The sequence below is a fragment of the Ornithorhynchus anatinus genome, chromosome 8, assembly GCF_004115215.2.
Source record: "Ornithorhynchus anatinus isolate Pmale09 chromosome 8, mOrnAna1.pri.v4, whole genome shotgun sequence".
In the NCBI taxonomy this organism is placed as follows: domain Eukaryota; kingdom Metazoa; phylum Chordata; class Mammalia; order Monotremata; family Ornithorhynchidae; genus Ornithorhynchus; species Ornithorhynchus anatinus.
This window is the reverse complement of record NC_041735.1, coordinates 572832-592908: the sequence shown is the minus strand read 5'-3', so window position 1 is coordinate 592908 and position 20077 is coordinate 572832. Positions and strand designations below refer to the sequence as shown.

The window sequence follows — 20077 nt, the reverse complement described above, 5'->3', positions numbered from 1 at the left end:
CTCATTGCCCTACGCAAACCAATGCAGATTCTGTGGAAATTCTGTTTCTGCCACTTGGATCCAGAAAGGATTGAGGTCTGGGGCACAGCGGAAGGGATTTGGGGTTTGGGTTCACTGACTGTCTCTGGAGTTTTATTGAAATCTGACAAGGCTGGCCCACTGTCCCACATGGCCCACGTGGTAGGATGGAAGAGTTGGCATTGGACCGGCTGACCCTGGTTCCCAACATCCAACATGGCTATAGGTGACCAAAATCAGGGCGAAAGGAGAAAACAGCCCTGAGCTTCCAAGCAGTGTGGCCTAGTGGAGAAAGCACGGGCCTGGGAGTCAGAAGGACAAGGGTTCTAATCCCTGCTCCTCTACTTCCCTGCTGTGTGACCTTGGGTGAGTCACTTCACTTCTCCATGCCTCGGTTACCTCATCTGTAAAATGGGGATTAAAACTGTGAACCCCATGTGGTACAGGGACCATGTCCTACCTGATTACCATGTAACTACCCCAGAGCTTAGAAAGGTACTTGGCACAGAGTAAGCATTTAAGAATACCATAATAACTATTATCATCATTATAAGTGGCATGTGAGGTCAGCAGTCAGTTGGTAACAGTAAGGAACAACCAGAAAGAAACTCCCACCACCCCAGGCCCTCTGAAAGGACTCTACCAACTCGGTGCTGAGGGGCCACCATGCTAAATCATGCTCGATGCCAGGGTCCAAGGCTCTCACACTGACTTCCAGGATTGGATCATGCAAGAGGGTGCCTGTACTGCACAAGAGAGCACCTGGACTTTGTTCAAGGGTGCCTGAACCAGGCTTGAGGACACCTGGACCACATCTGCACTGAGCCCAGTGGTCTGGAATGTGGATGAGGACACCTGGACCATGCACAAGGGCACCTGGCCAGCACGCCAGGGCTCCTGGTCCATATCCGAGGACACCTGGACCATACACGAGGGCACTGAGAGTTGCATATTGAGGGGTCTTGAGACCTCGAACCAAGGACCAGAGCTGCATTTCACTTGCGTTAGCAACAGTAATATGCCGTTCAGAATTGCTGACTTTGAATTATGTGAGGGCCAGATGCCGTCCATTTAAAATACCGGGAAGACCTCGGCTTTAAGACCTAAAATCTTAGAGAAAAGTAAGATCTGGTTAGAGAAAATGACATTCGGCAGAGCGAGCCGTCAGGATGCCTTTCTCTGCCCCCGTTCTTCGGGCTGCGATTCTCACTGTTCCCCGTTAGCCCCCGTCCCGCGCCCCCGACTATCCCGGTCCTCTTTTCTTCTTCTCCTCCCTCGTCCAGGGCTCCGCCGGCTTGCCCCACAAACCCTGGAGCGGAACGGCTCCGATGGCCAAGGCCCTGAGCCATCTGGCCGGGGGCGGGGGGAGGCCACATAGGGAAGTCACTCCTGAAGCCGGCCTATCCTCGGAGTCTGGAGCCGACGGCCCTCAGTTCTCCCGCTCCCAGACCCCCTCAGTCAAGGGGAGTCCCGATCCTAGCCCCCGACCCCTCCTCCGAGGCCTGACTGGGCCCCCGTCTCTCCTCGCCGGCCCCGGCCTTCCAGCCGAAAACCTCGGCCAGGCTCCCCCGGCCCAGCCGCGCCCGGACGGTCCCACCTCGGGGACTTCTGAGCGCGCCGTCGGGGGGCGTCGCGCTCACCGCCCGGGGCCCCGCCGGCCTGAGTGGGGGGCGTCCACCTGGCCCGAATCCCTGCCGGACGGATTCCGAGAAAGGAGACCCTGCCGGGGATAGAAGAAGCATGGCACAGTGGCTAGAGCTCGGGCCTAGCAATCGGAAGTCGTGGTTTCTAATCCCGACTCCGCCACTTGTCTGCTGTGTGACCTTGGGCCAATCACTTTACTTCTCTGGGCCTCCGTTCCCTCCTCTGTAAAATGAGGATTGAGACTGTGAGCCCCATGAGGGGCAAGGACCGTGTCCAACCCGCTTTGCTTTTACCCACCCCAGCGCTTAGTACAGTGCCTGGCACATAGTAAGCGCTTAACAGATACCATCATTATTATACAATAGAAAAAAGAGACGGTTTTATTGTGACATCGAACCCTCGTCGGGGGCCGGTGGTCGGCCCCGGGTCCCAGCGCGGCGTGACCGGGGGGGATGAGGGGAGCGGGGGGGCTCAGAGCTCGGGAAGGGGCTACGGAGTGGGGGAAGGGGCGAGGGGAGGAGGGAGAAAGGGCGGCCTTGGCCGGCGGGGGCACCGGCCACCGCTGGCCAGGGTTCCCCAGCCGCCCCCCAGCCCTCGGCGGAGGTGAGTCCCAGAGGTTGGTTTCGTCGTCGGGTTGCTGTGTCCACCCCCGGGGCCCGGGGGCGGCGAGCGAGCATCACGGCCAGGCCTCCCGTCGAGGGGCCGTTTCTCGTTTACAAACGCCTCGGCGACCACGCTAGAGCAGGGTTACAGTATACACACACTTAATTTACATGTTCGAGGTTACAGGCATAACTGCGGTTGCTGCCGAGCGCACGTCGGCTGGCTGAACGTTACTGCACGAGTACTGGACTGAATACTTGCCCTTTGGCCTTCTAAGATGTGTGGATATTACGACAGTGCATTTATAAATCTAGTTTGAAAAAACTGAGTAGCACCGAAGAGACGTTATAAATGGTCGCCCTCGTTAGGTGGAGGTGGGGAGGAGGAGAAAAGTTCCAGATGGGGTGGAGGGGCGAGTGGGGGCAGCGGCCCGCCGACCGGGGGGAGGGGCTTGTCCGAGGGCGACCCCTCCCCACGTCCCAGATTCATCATATCATCATACAAGTCGGGCCGGAGGCGGGAGCCGCCGCTCCGTTCCCCTGCCCGCCAGCGGCCGCCGCCCCCACCTCCAGGGGCGTGGGCGGTGGGCGACCCCGGGCACGGGGCGGGCTCGGGCCGGGGCGGGCCGGACTGTACCTATGATATGGAGAATCTGCTTGCGGAAAATGTCCACTTCTACCTGGCGAGCTTTGGTTTTCCCCGGCTTGGTCTCTGGCGGGCGAATTAATGGAGCACGATCTGAATTTTCATTTTCAGGCTCTCTCCCAGCTCCCCACTGAGGTAGTCTGCATTGTGCTTGCTCTCCAGCTGGTTCAACTCCTTCCTCTTGTAGAGCGGGACGCTGCTCAGCTGGAGGGAGTAGGTACCGGCCACCGGCTTCTTCTTGGAGAAGTGGAGGTAGCTGACGCCCTCCTTCGCGTTGAGGCGAAAGAGGCCCTGGGCGTTGCCGGACTCGATGAGATAGCGGCTGTGGTTCGTCAGGGCGGAGAGGGCGGGGACGAGCTCCAGGATGCGGACCTTGCTGCTCACCCGGGACACGTTGAAAGCGAAGACGGCCGTCTGCTCCTCGTCCCAGCTGGCCAGGCTCACCGGGGGGCTGCCCGCTGCCGGCGGGTCCTGCTCCGGGGCGGGTGGGCGTTAGAGCCGCCGACCCCTCCCCCGGACCCCTCGCCCTCCGCACTCCTGGACTCCGTGTCCCGTCGAGAGGAACGAGGGGTGGGGGGCGGTGCACGGGACTGGCTGGGTCCTTTCAACTTAATCGGCTCCACGGGGAACCCCCCGCTGGCGCCCGTGACCCCCTCCCACCTCCGCCCCCCCCCCCCCGGGGGTGGGTGGCTAGGGTCGGGAGGGGACGCGGCTGGGGGCGGCCAACGGCGCCTCCAGTCCCAACCCAGCCGGACCTCCCGGGAGACATTTGAAAGGAAAGGGGAAGCGGCCCGCTCCTCACTGCCGGTTTTGCTTGCTGGCCAGATCCGCCTCCCCCACCCAGCTCCTCCCCGGGATCCCGCTGGCTTGTTTCCCCCTCCCCCGCCCCCTCGGGAGTCTCCCGCTTCCCCAACTCGGAGTCTTGGCAGAGGATCCCATCCTACTCCCTCAGCCCCTCCTTCCCCTGTTCCCAGGCGGCCTTGGCTCCCACACCCTGGGATCCTCTAGACGGAACTCATTGTGGGCAGCGATTGTCACTGTTGCTGGGCTGTACTTTCCCAAGCGCTTGGTACAGTGCTTTGCACACAGTAACCGCTCAATAAATACGATTGAATTGAATCGGAGCCTGGGCATTGGAGCCTGGGGGAGAGGGAAAGGAGGGAGTCAGGAGGGGAGACAGGAGTAGACATGGGACCACGAGGATAAGGGCGTTGTTGGGTAGGTATTGTCGCTATCTGTTGTCGAATTGTACTTTCCAAGCGCTTAGTACAGTGCTCTGCACACAGTAAGCGCTCAGTAAATACGATCGATTGAATGAATGAATGAATGAATGAATGAATAAGGGCGGAGGGGAGGCCAGGGGGAGGGGCCAACTGTCTGATTAGAGGGGAGACAGAGGAAGTTAATAAACTGCCCAAGTCCCCTACAGTCCTTCCCCGGAGACCACTGCACACCTCGGAACGCCCCACGCACGCGGGACGATGGAGGCCAGAAAGCGTACTCCCCCTCCCCCTCCCCCTCCCCTCTGACCGCCCCCACCACCAAACGCAGAGGCAGGGGGCCGTCCAACACCTCCCCCACCCCCCTCCCCGGGCTACTGACCTCGACCGCGGCCGCAGTGTCGTTGACCTCCCGCCTTTTACGGCCTCGCTTCGGGTAGCCGTTGATCTTGCACTCGTAGCAGGTCTCCGGGGAGAGAGAGTTGTCGTCCACTTCGCCGCTGACCGGAGGGTCCAGGCCCCTGGCCATCCCTGACACACAGTGCCTAGGGGCAAAATCGACCGTCGACATTCGCCCCCGGGGCCGGACAGGCGCCCAGTCCGAGCCAGCCCGGGGAGGCAGGCGGTGGGGTGGGGAGCTGGCTAAACCCTGCCCCGCAGTGTTGCACAGGCAGACCCCCTCTCTCGTGCACGGGTGTACACCCGCTCCCCACGTCCAGAGATACCCCACCCCCTTCTTCCCCTACGAGTTTGGGGGACCCAGGCAAACTCGCTCCTGGGCAGAATCCCGGCGCTCCTTCCCGCCCCGGGTCCGCCCACCCGTGGTCCCGGGCTCGAACCCGCCGGGCTCGGGTGCCCCGGACGCGGGTCCCCTGGGCTCACCCATGGCCGACGCGGAGGTAGCCGGGCGGGCAGCCGCACAGGTAGCCGCCCTCCGTGTTGGCGCAGCCGTAGCTGCAAGGCGCTTGCGGGGAGCCGCACTCATTCACGTCCTGGCAGGCGCCGCTGAACTGCTCGAACTGGAAGCCCGCGGGGCACGTGCATTTGTAGCTCCCCACCGTGTTGTGGCAAGACGCCCCGCCGCACACGTGCGCGCTCAGACACTCGTTCTCGTCTGCGGAAACAGGCCAGAGGCCACGTTCGCTCACCCTCGGCCCCACCGCCCCGCCAGGGACAAAACGTGCTCGGGAAACGTAGATCCGCCGGCCCCGCCGGATAGATCCTTCGGGGTGGAGAGGGCCGGGGTGCTCAGGGAGAGCTCCTCATCTCCCGCTTTTCGCCTTTGCCCGAGGCAAGAAGCTGAGCCGAGCCCCGACTGGAGACCCGCGAGGGATCCGGCCTGGGCCTGTCCGGTCATTAGACCCTCAGCCTCAGCGCCACGGGGCAGCCTCGGGGCAGCCCTGTGGCCTTTTCGGACCAGGACTCTTGTCTCCAGCAGCGGCACCGGGACGCTGGGAGGAACCACCTGCTAGTTACCGTTCTGGACACCCTCCCTCATGATTAGGCTAGGCGGCCCCATACACCTGCCTCTCCCGTCTCCACCCCTCTCTTCCCGCGTGACACAGCACGGACCCTCCGACACTTCTGACTCTCCCCCCTCCAATCTTGACTATTCATTCATTCAATAGTATTTATTGAGCGCTTACTATGTGCACAGCCCTGTACTAAGCGCTTGGAATGTACAATTCGGCAACAGAGACAATCCCTGCCCATTGACGGGCCTACAGTCTAATCGGGGGAGTCAGACAGACAAAAACATAGCAATAAAACTATCGCCTCTCCAACCCAGACTCTCCCTCCAGTGATCCAGGATGGACCATTCAACACTTCCAACTCTCCCCTCTCCAGCCCTGATTCTCCTCTAGTGACCCACACTGAGCCAATAACACCTCTGACTCTCCCCTCTCCATCCTTGACTCCCCTCAAGTGACCCAGCAGGAACCTCCTGACTCTCCCCTCCCCTTCCCTGACTCTTTTCCCAGTGATCCAGCATAGACCACCTCACACCCCTGACTCTCCCTCTCCATTCCTGACTCTCTCTGAACTTTGCAGGCTGGGGTCCCCAAAAGGGTAGTCGTTGACCAGGCCCACTAGGGAAGATCCCATCTGACCCGGCCTAGAGAAGGTGGGGATCTCAGAGGCCCATTCCTGTCCAGACCAGCCCATGTCAGCAGGGGCTTTCTGTCTGGACTGATTCCTGAGCCAGAGCCAGAAGCCACAGGGCTGGAGCACCTCAGGGAACAGAGAAACTCCCTGGCCCGGGATGGTATTGCTAGGCCCCCAGGGTTGGGCCGAAGGCCAAGGGGCTGAACAGGCTCCTGGCTGCTCCTCCAGCGTGCCTTGTGCCTTCCCGGCCCCAGGAAACCTGGCTTGTGGCCAGCCCGCAGCCATAGCCCCCGACTAAGCTCCGCCCCCTCCCCTGCATCCCCCGCAGCTGCCCTGCCCACTCCAGGGGGCCAGGCTCCGCTCAGGCCCGGGGCCTGGGCTCTCCCAGCCAGCGTGCCTCGGGTCGAGCCGTAGCTTACCCACACACTGGTTCCACTGGTAGTGTTGTAGGTAGCCTTGTGGGCAGCTGCACCGGTACCCTCCCACGATGTTCTGGCAGCCATGCTGACAACGGTGGTTGCCCTCACACTCGTCCACGTCTGTGGAGGAAGGAAAGTCCCCAGTCCCGTTTCAGAGCTACCCATCTGGATCCCGCCCTCGCCCCCATCCCATCAGTGGCTGACCTGACGCTACCAGGGGCTTCTACAGAAGGGACAGAAGAAGCAGTGGGAAGAGAGGCGGGAGCCGAGGAAGGGGGTGGTGCTGCATGCCGCCCTTCCCACCGCCGCCATCCTCCCCATTAATGCCGCTTCCCGGGTACTCCCTCCTCCGGCTAGAGTTGGACAGGGAGTGGACGCTGGACCAGGGTCGGTCAGGCTAGCCCGTTCCCCATGCCCGGCCCATCCTCCCTTCCCCCAGGAAGTGTGAGATCGCGCCCACCTTCACAGCTGGCGCCACTCTGGTCCAGAGAGAAGCCGCGCTGGCACTCGCAGGTGAAGCTCCCGGGCGTGTTTTGGCAGACACCCTTGGCACCACAGAGATTCACCTCCGTGGAACACTCATTGTTATCTGGGGGCACAGGGGGCACGGGGGACGCAGAGGTCAAAGGCGTACCCATAACCACACACAGTCACCGTCCTTCATGCACACGCAGACAAGCGCTCGGTGCAGGCACACGCGCTATCCCCTTTTCCCTGTATTATTGAGGTTTTCCCTCTCTCCCTTCCAGCCCGGGGGGCAAGGGTAGCCCCGGGAGGGCACAGGGGTGAAAGCACCGGACCTCACCTATGCAGGCCGTGTGGTGCTGCGTGAAGCCAGGAGGACACTTGCAGGTGAAGCCCCCGATGGTGTTAACGCACAAGAACTGGCAGTTGTGTTGCTTGGTGGCACACTCGTCCAGGTCTGGAAGACAGCACACGGGCTTGCTCGCGGGGAGCCAGGGGGCCGGGGTGGGGACGGAGGGGACAGGGGGTAGAGGGCAAACCTGGCCTCCTTCCGGGGCCTGAAGGCTCGGTGTCGGGCAGGCGGGCTCAGGAGGAAATGCCCCCTCTTGGCGGGGCCGAGAGGAAGCGGAGATATCAGTCCCCGGTGGGACCGGTCGGGCGGCCAGGGGCTGGAGAACCCACCTCTTGGCTCCGTAGGCACGATGGGGACTCAGTCCTGTGCAAGCCCCCAATCCACCTACCCATTTGCCTGCCGCCGGCTCCCCGGGGAGAGCCCCTCCGGCCAGGCCTGGCGCCAACCCTGTGTCCGACCTGATGATCTTGTACCTAGCTCAGAGCATTTGTCACGTAGTAACGGCCTAATACCATTGTCATTATTAATATGGTTCTCCATCGCCAGCCAGCCCCGTCCCCCTGCCCCGCGGCTCCGCCCTCACCCTCCAGGCCCCGCTCCTACCTTTGCAGCTCCTTCCATCCTCCTGCAGGATGTAGCCCTTGGGGCAGGAGCACTGGTAACTCCCTTCCGTGTTCTTGCAGATGAAGTTGCATGGTTTGGGTGCCTGGTTGCACTCGTTCAGATCTAGGCAGGAGAGACACACTCAGTCCTCTCCCGCCGGGCGCGGGAAAGCCCAGGGCCCCGACCTTCCCTCAGGGAGCAGGGGGTCTCCCAACGACAGCCGATCCTCCTGGCCTCTAATTCATCACCACCATCGCCAGGATGGGCGGAGCTCGTTGTGTGAGGAGCGCTGCGCTGGGCGTTTGGCAGGAGATGGGCGAGTCCATGGCCACTGTCCTGAACGCGCTGCTCCGGACAGCACTGCTCTCATCTCACCGAAAACCCCCTGGCTCCGAGGAGGGCCGCCTGTCCCCGGTCCCATCCTGTGCCCACCCCGCCCACCTACCCACGCAGGCGGTGCCGGTCAGGTCCGGCGTGTAGCCAGTATGGCAGATACAGTGGTAGGACCCCCTCTCGTTGACGCACTCTCCGTGGCGGCAAACGTCATGGATCACCTTGCACTCGTCGATATCTGGGGGCCAGGGAACAGGGGTCAGAGAACGGCGTGGGGAAGGGGCACCAAATCCGCGTCTGAGCCCGTGCCCAGGCCTGCCGTTGGGCAGAGAGGGGCGGCCAAGCTGGTGCCCGACCACCTGGCTCGTGGCGGGGAGGAGATGCTGACAGATGGCCCACCCTGCGCCCGTGCCCCCCGATCCCAAGCCCAACCCCCCTGGCCTGGGCACCTGCTCCGTTGGTCATGAAACCGCGGCCGTGAGGGCAGAGCTTCTTGTAGGGCACGGTGCCCTGGAAGGGGCAGAGCTCGCAGTGGGGGCCCCAGCCCCTCCCGCCGTCACAGCAGCATTCGGACTTGGTGACGGGCTCCGCGTTGCTCGAGGCGATCTGGCACATAGTGTGCAGCACCTCGCTGAAACAGTAGCCCTCCCGGTTGTCTGGAAGAGAGGAGCCGGCCGCCCGGGCGGGCGCGAGGGGAGACTGGTCAGGGGGGCTGCCCGGGTCGGCGTGCGGGGGACCACGTGGGGGGGAGAGTGCAGAATTAGCCAGAAGTCCCATGAGAGAGGAGGAAAAGCAGCGTACCTGGCGAACCGAAGGCGAGAAGGAGGGGGAAAGGCTGGCGACAGCAGCAAGAAAGGAAAGGCGGCAGGCGCCTGGCGGAACGAAGGAGAGGAGAGTCAGGGGCGAGCGGGGGCCGGAGGGGCCCGGGGGATGGGCGGCCGAGGGCCAGCCCTCCGAGCGAGTCGTGACCAGTGAGAGAAGAAGCTAGTGGCCATGCAGGGCCGCGGTGCCAGGGAGGGGAGCCGGGGGGTGGGCCCGGCGTCCACCTCGAGCGCAGACTTGGGACCCGGGATGGGGGAAGAGGGGCAGGGAGATGGACTGCCCGGGCCGATGCCGGATTCCTCACAGGGGCGCTGGCTCAGGATTTGCGGAGGATGTACCGCGAAACCCCGGCCCTTTCTCCAGGTCGGAAACGGGTCGCCGGCCCGACAGAGCCCCCCTGGTCCCGCTGGCGGCCCCCGGGGAGGGGGCCTCGCCGGACCGGTGCAGGTTGGGTCCAGGCTCTCCGGCTGAGCCCGGTGCGGAACAGGGGGAGGGGGCCGCCCAGCCTCGCCCCTGCCCAGGGGGCGCGAGCTGGGGACTCGACTCCCGGAACGGGGAGCAGCCGGAGCGAGGGGGACGAGGAGAGGCGGGTTTATGTGGACGCGCTCTGGAGCAAGATTGGACACTGTCGCGCGGGAGCAGGAGACCAGAGGGGCCCAAAGAGGGCGGGGGTGGGGGTGGGGGTCGCAGATGGGACACGTAGGGGCGGAGGTGCCGGAATTGGGGCTGCAGAGGGGCCCGTGGGGGCGGAGGTGGCAGAGGTGGGGCTGCAGAGGGGCAGGTGGGAGCCCGCCGCTCCTCACCGAGACACTCGTCCTGAGCCGGGCTGGCCGTGAAGCCGTCGTTACACTCGCACGTGTAGCTGCCGCGGGTGTTGAGGCAGCGACCGTTCTCGCACAGTCCCTGCCGGGTCTGGCACTCGTTCTCGTCTGCGGCGGGAGAAACGGCAAGGGAAGGGGGCAGGTGACTGGGCTGGGAGAGGGGACGAAGGGGCCTGAAGGAAGGCCACTGGACTATGTGGCCGGATTCTAGGTGACCGGGCAGCAGGACAGGGATCCCCCGCCCTCCCCCAAAGGCCAGGGACCCTCACATCCGGGGGTGCTGCTGGAGACTGCTCCCACTGAGGGCTCAGGAGTTGGGGTTGGGGATGGGATTGGAGGGGTGGGTCATTTGTGCCAAAGTTTCTTTCCACCTCCAGAGGGGCCATCTAACCCTTGGCCCCGTCCACTGAGGCCCGCCTCTGTGGTAACGACCCAGTCCTTCCCGTCCCGCCCTCCTCTCCTCCTCCCGTACCGATACAGCCCTCCCCGTCCGGCCGCCGCTGGTAGCCGGGGCCGCAGATACACATGTAGGTGCCAATCAGGTTTTTGCAGTCCATCTGCTTCTCCGCACAGTCGTGTTTTCCCTCTTCACACTCGTTCTCATCTGCAAGAACCAGGGGAAGGTCAGCTCGGGGTGGGGGTGGGGGGCAGAATCAGCTCGAAAGGGGGCAGAATCAGCTGGGAGGGACAGGGTGAGTTAGGAAGAGGGACAGAATGATCTGGGAGAGGCAGGGTCAGCTGGGAGGGAGGCAGGGAGAGTTAGGAGGGGCAAGAAAAGATGGGCGAGGGTCAGCTGAGAGGAACAGGGGCTGGGGCAGGAGCAGGTCCTAAGGGAAGGGACAGGGCAGGGTCAGACCAGGCCAAGAGGAAGGGGAGGTCAGACCTGAGCACTGACACCACCCCACCTCCTGGCTTCCAGACTGAGCTCGTGCTGACCGCTAAACCCAACCACCGCCCCCCCCCCGGACCCAAGCCCATCAAAGGATCCTGTGATCACAATCGTATCCTTTACCTACTGCACTCCACCAAAATCCCTGCCTCCTCTCTCTCTCTGTTCCTCTTTCTCTCCCCTCCCCCCTCCCCGCCCCCCTTCTCCCCCCTCACTTCCTCAGACCTGCACTTTCCTCCCCATCCTCCCCTCCTTCCCACCGAAAGTGAATGAGCAAGAATCTGGGACATCCTGCCCTGGAACAGGGGGATGACCAGGACGCCTCGGCGAATATACGGGTCTCACCTTTGCACATCCTCCTGTCTTCTCTCAGGACGTAGCCCACAGGACACTTGCACTCGTAGGACCCACGCGTGTTCACGCAGCGGAAGGCACAGAGCAGGGGGTTCTGTGCGCACTCGTTGATATCTGCAACGGCCAGGAGGGCGGTCTTGATCCGCTTCCCCTTCTCTCGGAAGTCCACCCCCGTCCCCCCGGCTCCCCTGTCTCCCCGGCCCAGATGGGCCAGTGAGAGGGGATCCCACCAGGCGAGTCGGATTGGTACCCACACTCGGGTACCTCCTCCCGGCCCGTAGCCCCCTGCCTGCCTCCTGAGCTGGGCCGGGCCGGGCCGGGCCGGACTGGAGAGACTCACCTTCGCAGGTCATCATCGGGCCGGGCTCGAACCCGTCCTCGCAGATGCACTCGAAGCCACCGATGACATTCCGGCACGTGCCGTTGCCGCAGGGGTTGCCCACCGCACACTCGTCCGTATCTGCGCACAAATCGCCCCCCGCCCCGGATCTCTGAGTGGGACCGCGGTGCCGGGGTCCCGGGGAGGGGCGGACACCGCATGGAGGGGGAGGGGGGCGGGGAGCGGGGGGAGAGGGGCCAGCAGGTCGAAGAGAGGAAACCGTCTCGGGCGCCGAGACGGCTTGGGGAGAAACCCAGCCTAGGCGGGCCGCTGACCTCTCTTCGCCTTCCCTGGGCAGGGTAGGCGGCCGGGTTGGTTCCTGGGGCTAAATTCCGCCTACTCGGTATCACCCGAGCCCTCAGTGTCCCCGTCCCAAAGATGGGAAATGGCCTCCATAGTTCTGCCTCTATAGTCCTCGCTGGGTCAGCCCTGTGCCCCTTGACCTGGGCTGGCGTGGCTTGGGGGGTCTCGGGAGCTCCGGGGCAGGAAACCTCTCCCAGGGAGGGAAAAGTAGGGGGTTACGGTTTCAGAGACCCGAAGACTTTGGATGGGAAATAAATGACCTGTTCTGGATGGGGACGAGCGCAGGCCAGGGGACCCCTGGGCTCAGGGGCACCCCAGATCTTCCAGCCTGTGGGGTCTCTCCACTACTACACCAAGCATGCGACTCGATCCCCGCCATTCAGCCCCTTTCGAGGGGGAGTGTTGGCAGGGCAATCAATCACTCGTTTTTATTGAACATTTACTATGTGCAGAACACTGTAATTAGCGCTTGGGAGAGTCCAATATGCCAGAGTTGATGAACTCGCTCCCTTCTTACAACAAGCTTACAGTTTAGAGGAGACAGACATTAATATAAATAAGTCACGGATATGCACATAAAGTGCCGTAGGACTGAGAGAGGGGTGAATGAAGGGTGCAAATCCAGATGGAAGGGAGTGGGAGAAGAAAAAAAGTCTATTTTCCTCTAGCTGCCTCCTTAGGGGCAATTCCCGAGAGCCCTTGGAGGGGGTTGAGGGGAGATGGGGGTGGCCGGGGGCGACTCACCTACGCACTCCACACCCTGGAGGATGTAGCCGAAGGGACACTCGCAGCGATAGGAGCCGTCGGTATTGATGCACTGCCCATATTTGCACATGTCGGGCTCCTTGCACTCGTCCATATCTAGGCGGGGGTGAGGTGGGGGTGAGAGAGAGGCGGTCGTGGCGGAGGCGGCAGGATCACCCCGAAAACACCCTAAGTCCCTGACGCAGGTCCGGTGTCCATGTGGAATGGGGGGGAGGGGGTGACCCCCCACACACCGAGAGGGGCAGCGGGTGTCTTAGGGCGGGGCGGGGCAGGGGCAGGGGGGCACCGACACTCACCCACACGGCTGTCGTCCGGTCCCACCAGGATTCCACTTCCGTAGGGGCAGATCTGGCGGAACGCCTCTGCGCGGAGACACGATCAGGTCACCGCCTCTCACCCCTTCCCATCCCGGACCCCCGCCCCGCAACACGGCCCCTCTGACGAGCCCCCACCCCAAAGCCCAAGTCGCACGGCCTCTGCGAGGCGAGGGGTTGGGGCGCGGGGGGAGGAAGGAGACCCTGGTCGGGTGATGACGAAGGGGCGCGGTTACACTGCGAGGCTGGTCGGCCACGACCCCGACCCCGGCCTGCCCCCTCCCTCCCTCCGTCCTTCCGTCCCTCCCGGGGCCCCGGCTCCGCTCCGGTGGCGCCCGGCGTCCTACCGTCAGGCTCGCTGGGGCACAGCTCGCAGGGGTCTCCCCAGCCCTCGCCCTTGAGCGCGCAGCAGCACTCCACCTTAGTGTGGTTCTTGGACTTGGGGGCCGAACACTTGCTCCCCTCGAATTTGGCGTAGCAGAAGCTTCTCCTCTGGTCTGCGGAGAGCAGGGGTCAGCGTCCCGCCAGAGCGGCTCCCCCGGGGGTCAGGGGCCTGAGGTCTTCGGAAAAGACTCTCCCCCACCCCCGCCCCCTCCCCAAGCAAACTCAGGCTGGTCAGACGGATCAGCGATCCTCTCGTCCCAGGTCCGGCCAAGCGCCACGTGGGACAACCTGATCACCCTGTATCCTCCCTGCCCCACCCCCCCAGCGCTTAGAAAAGTGCTTGGCACATAGTAAGCGCTTAACAAATACAAAAAAAAAAGCCAGTGGAACCCCCGGCCCCGCCCTTGGCCCACCCCGAGCCCTACCTTGGCAGCGCCGCCCCGTAGAAGACAGAAGGAATCCCTCTGGGCACAGGCACTTGAAGCTGCCTGGAGTGTTACTGCATATGCCCAGGGCACAGATATCTGGCTCTTCCACGCATTCATCGATATCTGCAGGGGTGACACATCCCCCAGCCCCGGGTGTCAGCGGGTGGGAGGGAGGCCACCAGGAGACGCCATCACCAACCCCACCCAGGGGAGGCTGCAGTCTTCTGTGCTACTAAGGGGGCAAGAGGAACCCGATGGGGGCGGGTAGACGGTGGAAGCCTTACTAAGGTCACATCTCCTCCAAGAGGCCTTCCCCGATTGAGCCCTGTTTTTCCTCAGCTCCCTCTCCCTTCTGCGTCATCTGTGCCCTTTGGGCATTTGGTATTCACCCTACCCTCTGACCCACATCACTTATGTACATACCTATAAATTATTTATATTAATGTTAAGTTCGTTACGGGCAGAGAACGTGTCTGCTAATTCCACTGTATTGTATGTACTCTCTCAAGTGCTTAGTAGAGTGCATAGAGAAGCAGCATGGACAAGTGGCTAGAGTACGTGCCTAAGAGTTAGAAGGACCTGGGTTCTAATGTCTACTTCACCACTTGTCTCCTGGGTGACCTTGGGCAAGTTACTTCACTTCTCTGTGCCTCAGTTACTTCATCCATAAAATGGAAATGAAGACTGAGCTCCAAATAGGACAGAGTCTATGTCCAACTTGATTAGTTTATATCTACCCAACACTTAGTACCGTGCTTGGCACATAATATGCATTTAACAAATACCATAAAAAGAATAGTAAGTACTCATTAAATACCATTGATTGATTAATGTCTGTCTCTCCCTCTAGACCATAAGCTTGTTGTAGGCAGGATGCGTGTCTACCAACTGTATTATATTGCACTCTCCCAAGCGCTTAATATGCTGTTCTGCACGCAGTAAGTGCTCAATAAATACGATTGATGGATCGATTGATTGCTTTCTGGGGACGGCGGTGAGTTGCCGCGCCACCTGGTGGTCACGACGAACCCGGCACTTCGGCCTCGGGCCACAAGCCCTTGGAAGTCTCTGGGGTCTCCTCAGGGTCCTCAGGTTCCCGGCCGGATTTGGGACTGTTCCCCGACCCGGTATCCAGCTTTCTGGACAGCTGGAGGGAGGAGGAACGCATTTCCCTAAAGGCCACGGCTCTCATCCACTGCCCCCAGAGCAGAGACTCAGAGAAATGGGAGCTGGGTTGTCTGGCTTTTTTCTCTGTGGGCGTTCCATCCGTGTCCTGGCTCTCTGCGGGCACTCAGTCTCTGGCCTTTCTCTCTGTGGGCACTCAGCACATAATACTGATTGGGCTCAGGCAGAACTTCAAGCTGCCTCCTCGCCTTGGCCTTCCTTAAGCCAAGGGGAGGGGAGGGGAGAAGTAGGAGGCACCGACTGGACGGATGGTTCCGGTTTGTCTCCGGGGGGCCCCCACCTTCACAGTTGTCGTTCTGCAGGCTGTATCCCGGAGGGCAGATACACCGATAGGAGCCGTCCAGATTCTGACAGGTGCCTGGCGCGCACTTGCCGGGGTCCAAGGCACACTCGTTCACGTCTGAGCAGCACAGGGAGAGAGATGCTGGTTAGGCCCGCCTGGCCCACAACACACTGGGAGAGAGTTTGTGTGGCATTTTTGGGCATGACTTTTTACTTGGTGTGTGTGTGTGGCGGGGGGCGGGGAGGCGGTGTTGTAACTACGTCTTTTTATATCTTCGTGTGCCTTGGGGCGGGGAATATGTGAGCTTCTGTGTCCTTGAGCAAGGGAGACGCAGAGAGGCATAGATCCAGACTCAAAAAACCCCTCTCTCCACCCCCTCACCCCCCATCCCAGAGACAGACAATCCGGCGGGCAGGGGAAGAAGAGGTCTGAAGGCTAAGATCTGGGCAAGGTTTTCAGCAAGGGGCAGCTGGACCCAGAGTAGCCTGGGCACCCGCTACTGGGGTACGTTTGTCCTGGGAGGAGGGGGAGCCCGCGGATCCTGCCCCCGCCTCCGAGGTCCCTGACCCTGCGGGCCCCCGAACCGCTGCGCCCCGACGCCCCTCACCTGCACAGCTCCTGCCGTCGGGGGCCGCCGCGTAGCCGTCGTGGCACAGGCAGTGGAAGGAGCCCACGGAGTTGATGCACTGGCCGTGGCGGCACAGGTTTCCGTTCCCCGCGGCACACTCGTCCACGTCTGCAAACCCAGCTCCAGCTCCAGCTCCACCGAAACGGGCCATGCCCAGCCACCTCCCGCCCTCTCCCACTCGACCCCAGAAAATGCCCTGACCCCTTCCTCCCAACCCCCCAAAAGCGCCCCAGCTCCTTCCCTCCGAGCCCCAGGTACCGCCCCAACCCCGAGAAACCACCCTAACCCCTTTCCTTCATCCCTAAAAGTGCCCTAGGGGGTGGGGGCAGAGCACTGCCGTGCTAATAAGCTCTGTGGCCGCTGCCAGGACGGGGAAAGGGGGTTGGGGGCCAGAGGCCAGGCTGGGGTCAGTGCGCAGGTCAGTCAGGGCAGGGCCACGGTTTGGTTGGGCCGGGGGGCGGGGAGCGGGCGGGCGGCCGCTCTCACCGATGCAGTCGTTGTTATGCGACAGGGTGAAGCCGTAGTTGCAGTGACAGTTGAAGGAGCCCACGGTGTTGCGGCAGGTCCCGTTGCCGCAGGCGTCCCGCTCACATTCGTTGATGTCTGTTGGGGACCCAGACGTTCCGGGGGGTGGGGGACGGAGTCACCATGGAGGTCCTGGACACCCCACCCCCCACCCCCAGGCGAAGGGGCAGGACAGAGCCCGGCCCTGGGAGGCCGAGACTCTGGGGGGACAAGGGCCGGGGGGTTGGGATAGGAGTGCAGGGGGGAGGGACGGGGCGGGGAGGCGACGGACAGCGGGGAGAGTAGCTCCCAAGAAAGACCTTGCTGAGCTGGAGGTGGAGCCCCTGAACACCGAGACACGGAGCGAACGGCCTGTTCTCAGCTCGCCCGGCCGAGGGCAGATCCGTGGGTCATGGACAGAACACCCCTCCTCCCTCCGCCGTCCGCCCCCCGGGCCAGGCCCGACCCCCTCCCTGGGACTGGTCAGACACTCACCCACACACATCGTCTGGTCGGCGTTGGTCTTGAAACCGTTGTGGCACAAACAGTAGAAGCTGCCCACCGTGTCTATGCACTGCCCGTGACTACAGACGTTAGGAATCTCCTGGCACTCGTTGCGGTCTGGGGGCAGATGTCACCGTTAGCAATTTCTTCCCCCCACGAGGTCCCCTCGGGGGCGACACCCCACGGCGGTAAGGCCCGGGTCCAGACGGAGGAGGGGCTGCTTAGGGACCATCTTCGTTCTCCCAGTCAGGTCGTGCCTGTGGGTCGCGGTGGGTTTCCCGACCCCTGAACCTCCCCTCCCCCTATAGAAGTCCCGCTGAGGGCAGGGCAGGGGTCCCCTCACCATTGCACTGGCCCGTGGAGGTGAACCGGTAGCCCGGCTTGCAGTCACAGCGGTAGCTGCCGGCGATGTTGACGCAGTCGGCGTTGCGCTGGCACACGGGGCCGTTCTGACACTCGTCGATGTCTGCGAGGCGGAGTGGAGGGAGAGTGGCGGAGGTCCCGGGGGGACTGGGGTCAGGGGATCTCGGGGGTCGCGGGGGTCGCGGGAGTCGTGGGGGTCGCGGGGGTCGCTGGCCCACCTTCGCAGATAAGCAGCTTGTCATTGTAGAAGAAGCCCACGGGGCACTCGCAGCGGAAGCTCCCCACCATGTTGATGCATACGCCGTTCTCACAGACGCCCGGGATCTCCCGACACTCGTCGATGTCTAGGGGTAGTGGGGCCTCGTTACGGGGGTGGAGTCCCGGGGTCCAGCCCCACGGGACTCCATACGGCCCGAGGCCTCCCACACCCCGCCCCCAGGCCTAGCACCAGGGGACGTGCCCTGAGCGGGAGGGGATTTGGTTTGGAAGGACAGAAGGTCGGGTGGGGGACAGATGGAGAGACTGCCTATTTGCGGATGGCACGGTGCCCAGCACCGGACGTTCTAGGAAGCCCAATGGCTACACCCCAATACCTCCAAATGGTCAGGGAACCCCCTCATCCTTCCCTCCCCCAACCTGTTCCACGGATAGGAAACCCCCAGCTCACCCACGGGTAGGCCGGTGTAGATGTCTATGACAAAGCCGGGGCGTTGGCTCCCACACAGGGCCGCAAACTCATCTGCAGCGACAGAGCGCCGGTGATTCCCGGAGGGAAATAGAATGAGAGCGCCTGCAAGGGTTGACACCCCCAACCGGGAGATCTCCGGGAAAACCGCAGCCCGCCGGGGCTTGGAGACGCTTTCCCAGAAAATCCGCCCAGAACCCCCGCAGCCCCGTCGTGTACCCCAGGCGCCCCCCTGGGCGCCCAGCGTGCCCACTCTGCCCTCCACCACGGGCACCGAGGGGCAGGCCGCGCGTCCGCACCAGTGCTGGGGACGGGACACTGCTCGCAGGGTCGGTTCCAGGCGCGGCCGATGTTGTAGGAGCAGCAGCACATCTTCTTGGTCATGTTGAACAGCAGCTCCCCGTCGCAGGTCCGGTTGTCCGCATAGTAATTGCGGTAGCACAGGCTCCGTCGCATGTCTGGGTGGGGGAGGGGGCAGGGTCAGGGTTCAAGGATCGTGGGACCGGGGGCGGTCGAGGGGAGGGGGTCGGGAGGGGGGTGTGGCTCACCCATGCAGTTGTTGCCGCCGTTGACCTGCATGTAGTCGGGGGGGCAGATGCAGGTATAGTTGCCCACTGTGTTGTAGCACGTGCCCGGCCCGCAGATCCCGGGGGTGTCGCACTCGTTCACGTCTGAAACCGCACAGAGAGGCTGTGGCTCGCACACGCTCGCCCGCCCATTCCCGCTCACGGAAACACTCGCCAGCACTTCGGCCCCCCGCGTCGCCTCACCGTCACACACGCGCGTGTCCTCGTTGAGGTAATACCCCGAGGGGCAGCGGCAGTGGAAGCTTCCGAAAGTGTTCACGCATTTTCCACCCTGGCACAGCCCGGGGAGCTCCTGGCACTCATCGATGTCTGCAAAGGGCGAAGGTTAGCTCCCATGCCGCCCCGCTCGCCCCGACCCCTCCTTCTCCACCGGTCCACGCACCCCTCCCCGCGCCCTCACCTTCCAAGATAACTGTGATGGGGTTGGGGCGGAAGCCTTCTCCTCCAGGACACAGAACCTTGTACTCCGCTGTTGAATAACCGACCCCGCAGGCGTAGGTCAACGCCCGAGGGGAGCGAGGAGGTCAGCGCTGGGTCACCAGCCCCCCTCAAATCTCCCCCCCTGAGATATGCCAATCAAACCCTTTCCACTCTGTAGGGGAGATGGGGCCAGTGTGTGTTTGTGTGTGTGTGTGTGTGCGTGTGTGTGTTGGGGGGGGGGTAAGCAGGCAACTGAGCATCCTCCCCTCTCCCCTCCATACACGTCCTGCCCACTCGATTCAATTTCCCACCTCAGGTTGGTCTGTCCCTTCATCCGACCCCTTTCTGTGGTCCATTCCTGCCCCTAAACCCTCGCACAGTCCTGGAGCACACCCTGGGCTCTCCCTTGCCCCGCGGCCCACCTCCCCCAGGCCTGGTGATCCCTAGAACCCCGCTGACCCCTCTCTGCTGCCCGGCCCAGGCCCCTCGGACTTCCAAGCCCGTACTCACTGGTGTTCACGGCTGGGCAGAGCTCACAAGGGGTGCCCCAGGCCCTGCCCAGCGAGCAGCAGCACGAGGCCTTGGACACACCCACGCCAATCTCGTTGTTGCAGGATGTGTCGCCATTGTCGCCACGCGGGCGAATGTCCAGGTAGCAGTTCCCGGAGCGGGTATCTGCGGGAAGGGGCCAGGCGCGGCGGATGGGATGGGGCCCGGTGGAGGGATCCCAAGACCCCGGAAAGATAGAAACCCCATTGTAGGCCGCCCCCCCCCGATCTTTTCTCTGAATCCCCAAGACCCCCCTCCCTCCTGGGAGCCTCCAGGTCCCTCCACCCCACACCCAACCCTCCCATTCCCCCGGCTCCCCGAAAGGCGTGCCCTGTCCTGACCGACACAGCCGACTCGGGTGGGGTTCAGCTCGAAGTCCGGCGGACAGTCGCAGGTGTAGCTGCCCGCGGTGTTGATGCAGTTGCCGCTGATGCAGGTGGTGGGGTCCAGGCACTCGTTCACATCTGCCAAGGGCCGCGCGCGTCGGCGGGGTTACAGCGGC

The 20077-nt window shown here is 63.0% G+C and overlaps 1 protein-coding gene across 1 annotated transcript in view; it reads right to left on the bottom strand.

The window, feature by feature from the left end:
- Positions 1-2019: 2019 nt before the first annotated feature.
- Positions 2020-20077, bottom strand: part of FBN1 (fibrillin 1) — a 77020-nt gene continuing 58962 nt past the window's right edge. The window contains 30 exon segments of the mRNA XM_029070440.2: positions 2020-3381; positions 4513-4675; positions 5013-5244; positions 6656-6775; positions 7116-7244; positions 7461-7577; positions 8076-8198; positions 8521-8646; positions 8858-9064; positions 10034-10159; positions 10524-10655; positions 11286-11408; positions 11635-11754; positions 12721-12837; positions 13038-13103; positions 13403-13552; positions 13865-13990; positions 15333-15452; positions 15943-16071; positions 16450-16566; positions 16963-17088; positions 17315-17437; positions 17553-17678; positions 18002-18073; positions 18319-18477; positions 18568-18690; positions 18790-18915; positions 19007-19075; positions 19537-19701; positions 19917-20039. Coding sequence (XP_028926273.1) covers positions 2989-3381; positions 4513-4675; positions 5013-5244; positions 6656-6775; positions 7116-7244; positions 7461-7577; positions 8076-8198; positions 8521-8646; positions 8858-9064; positions 10034-10159; positions 10524-10655; positions 11286-11408; positions 11635-11754; positions 12721-12837; positions 13038-13103; positions 13403-13552; positions 13865-13990; positions 15333-15452; positions 15943-16071; positions 16450-16566; positions 16963-17088; positions 17315-17437; positions 17553-17678; positions 18002-18073; positions 18319-18477; positions 18568-18690; positions 18790-18915; positions 19007-19075; positions 19537-19701; positions 19917-20039 — 4148 coding nt within the window. The 3' untranslated portion in view covers positions 2020-2988.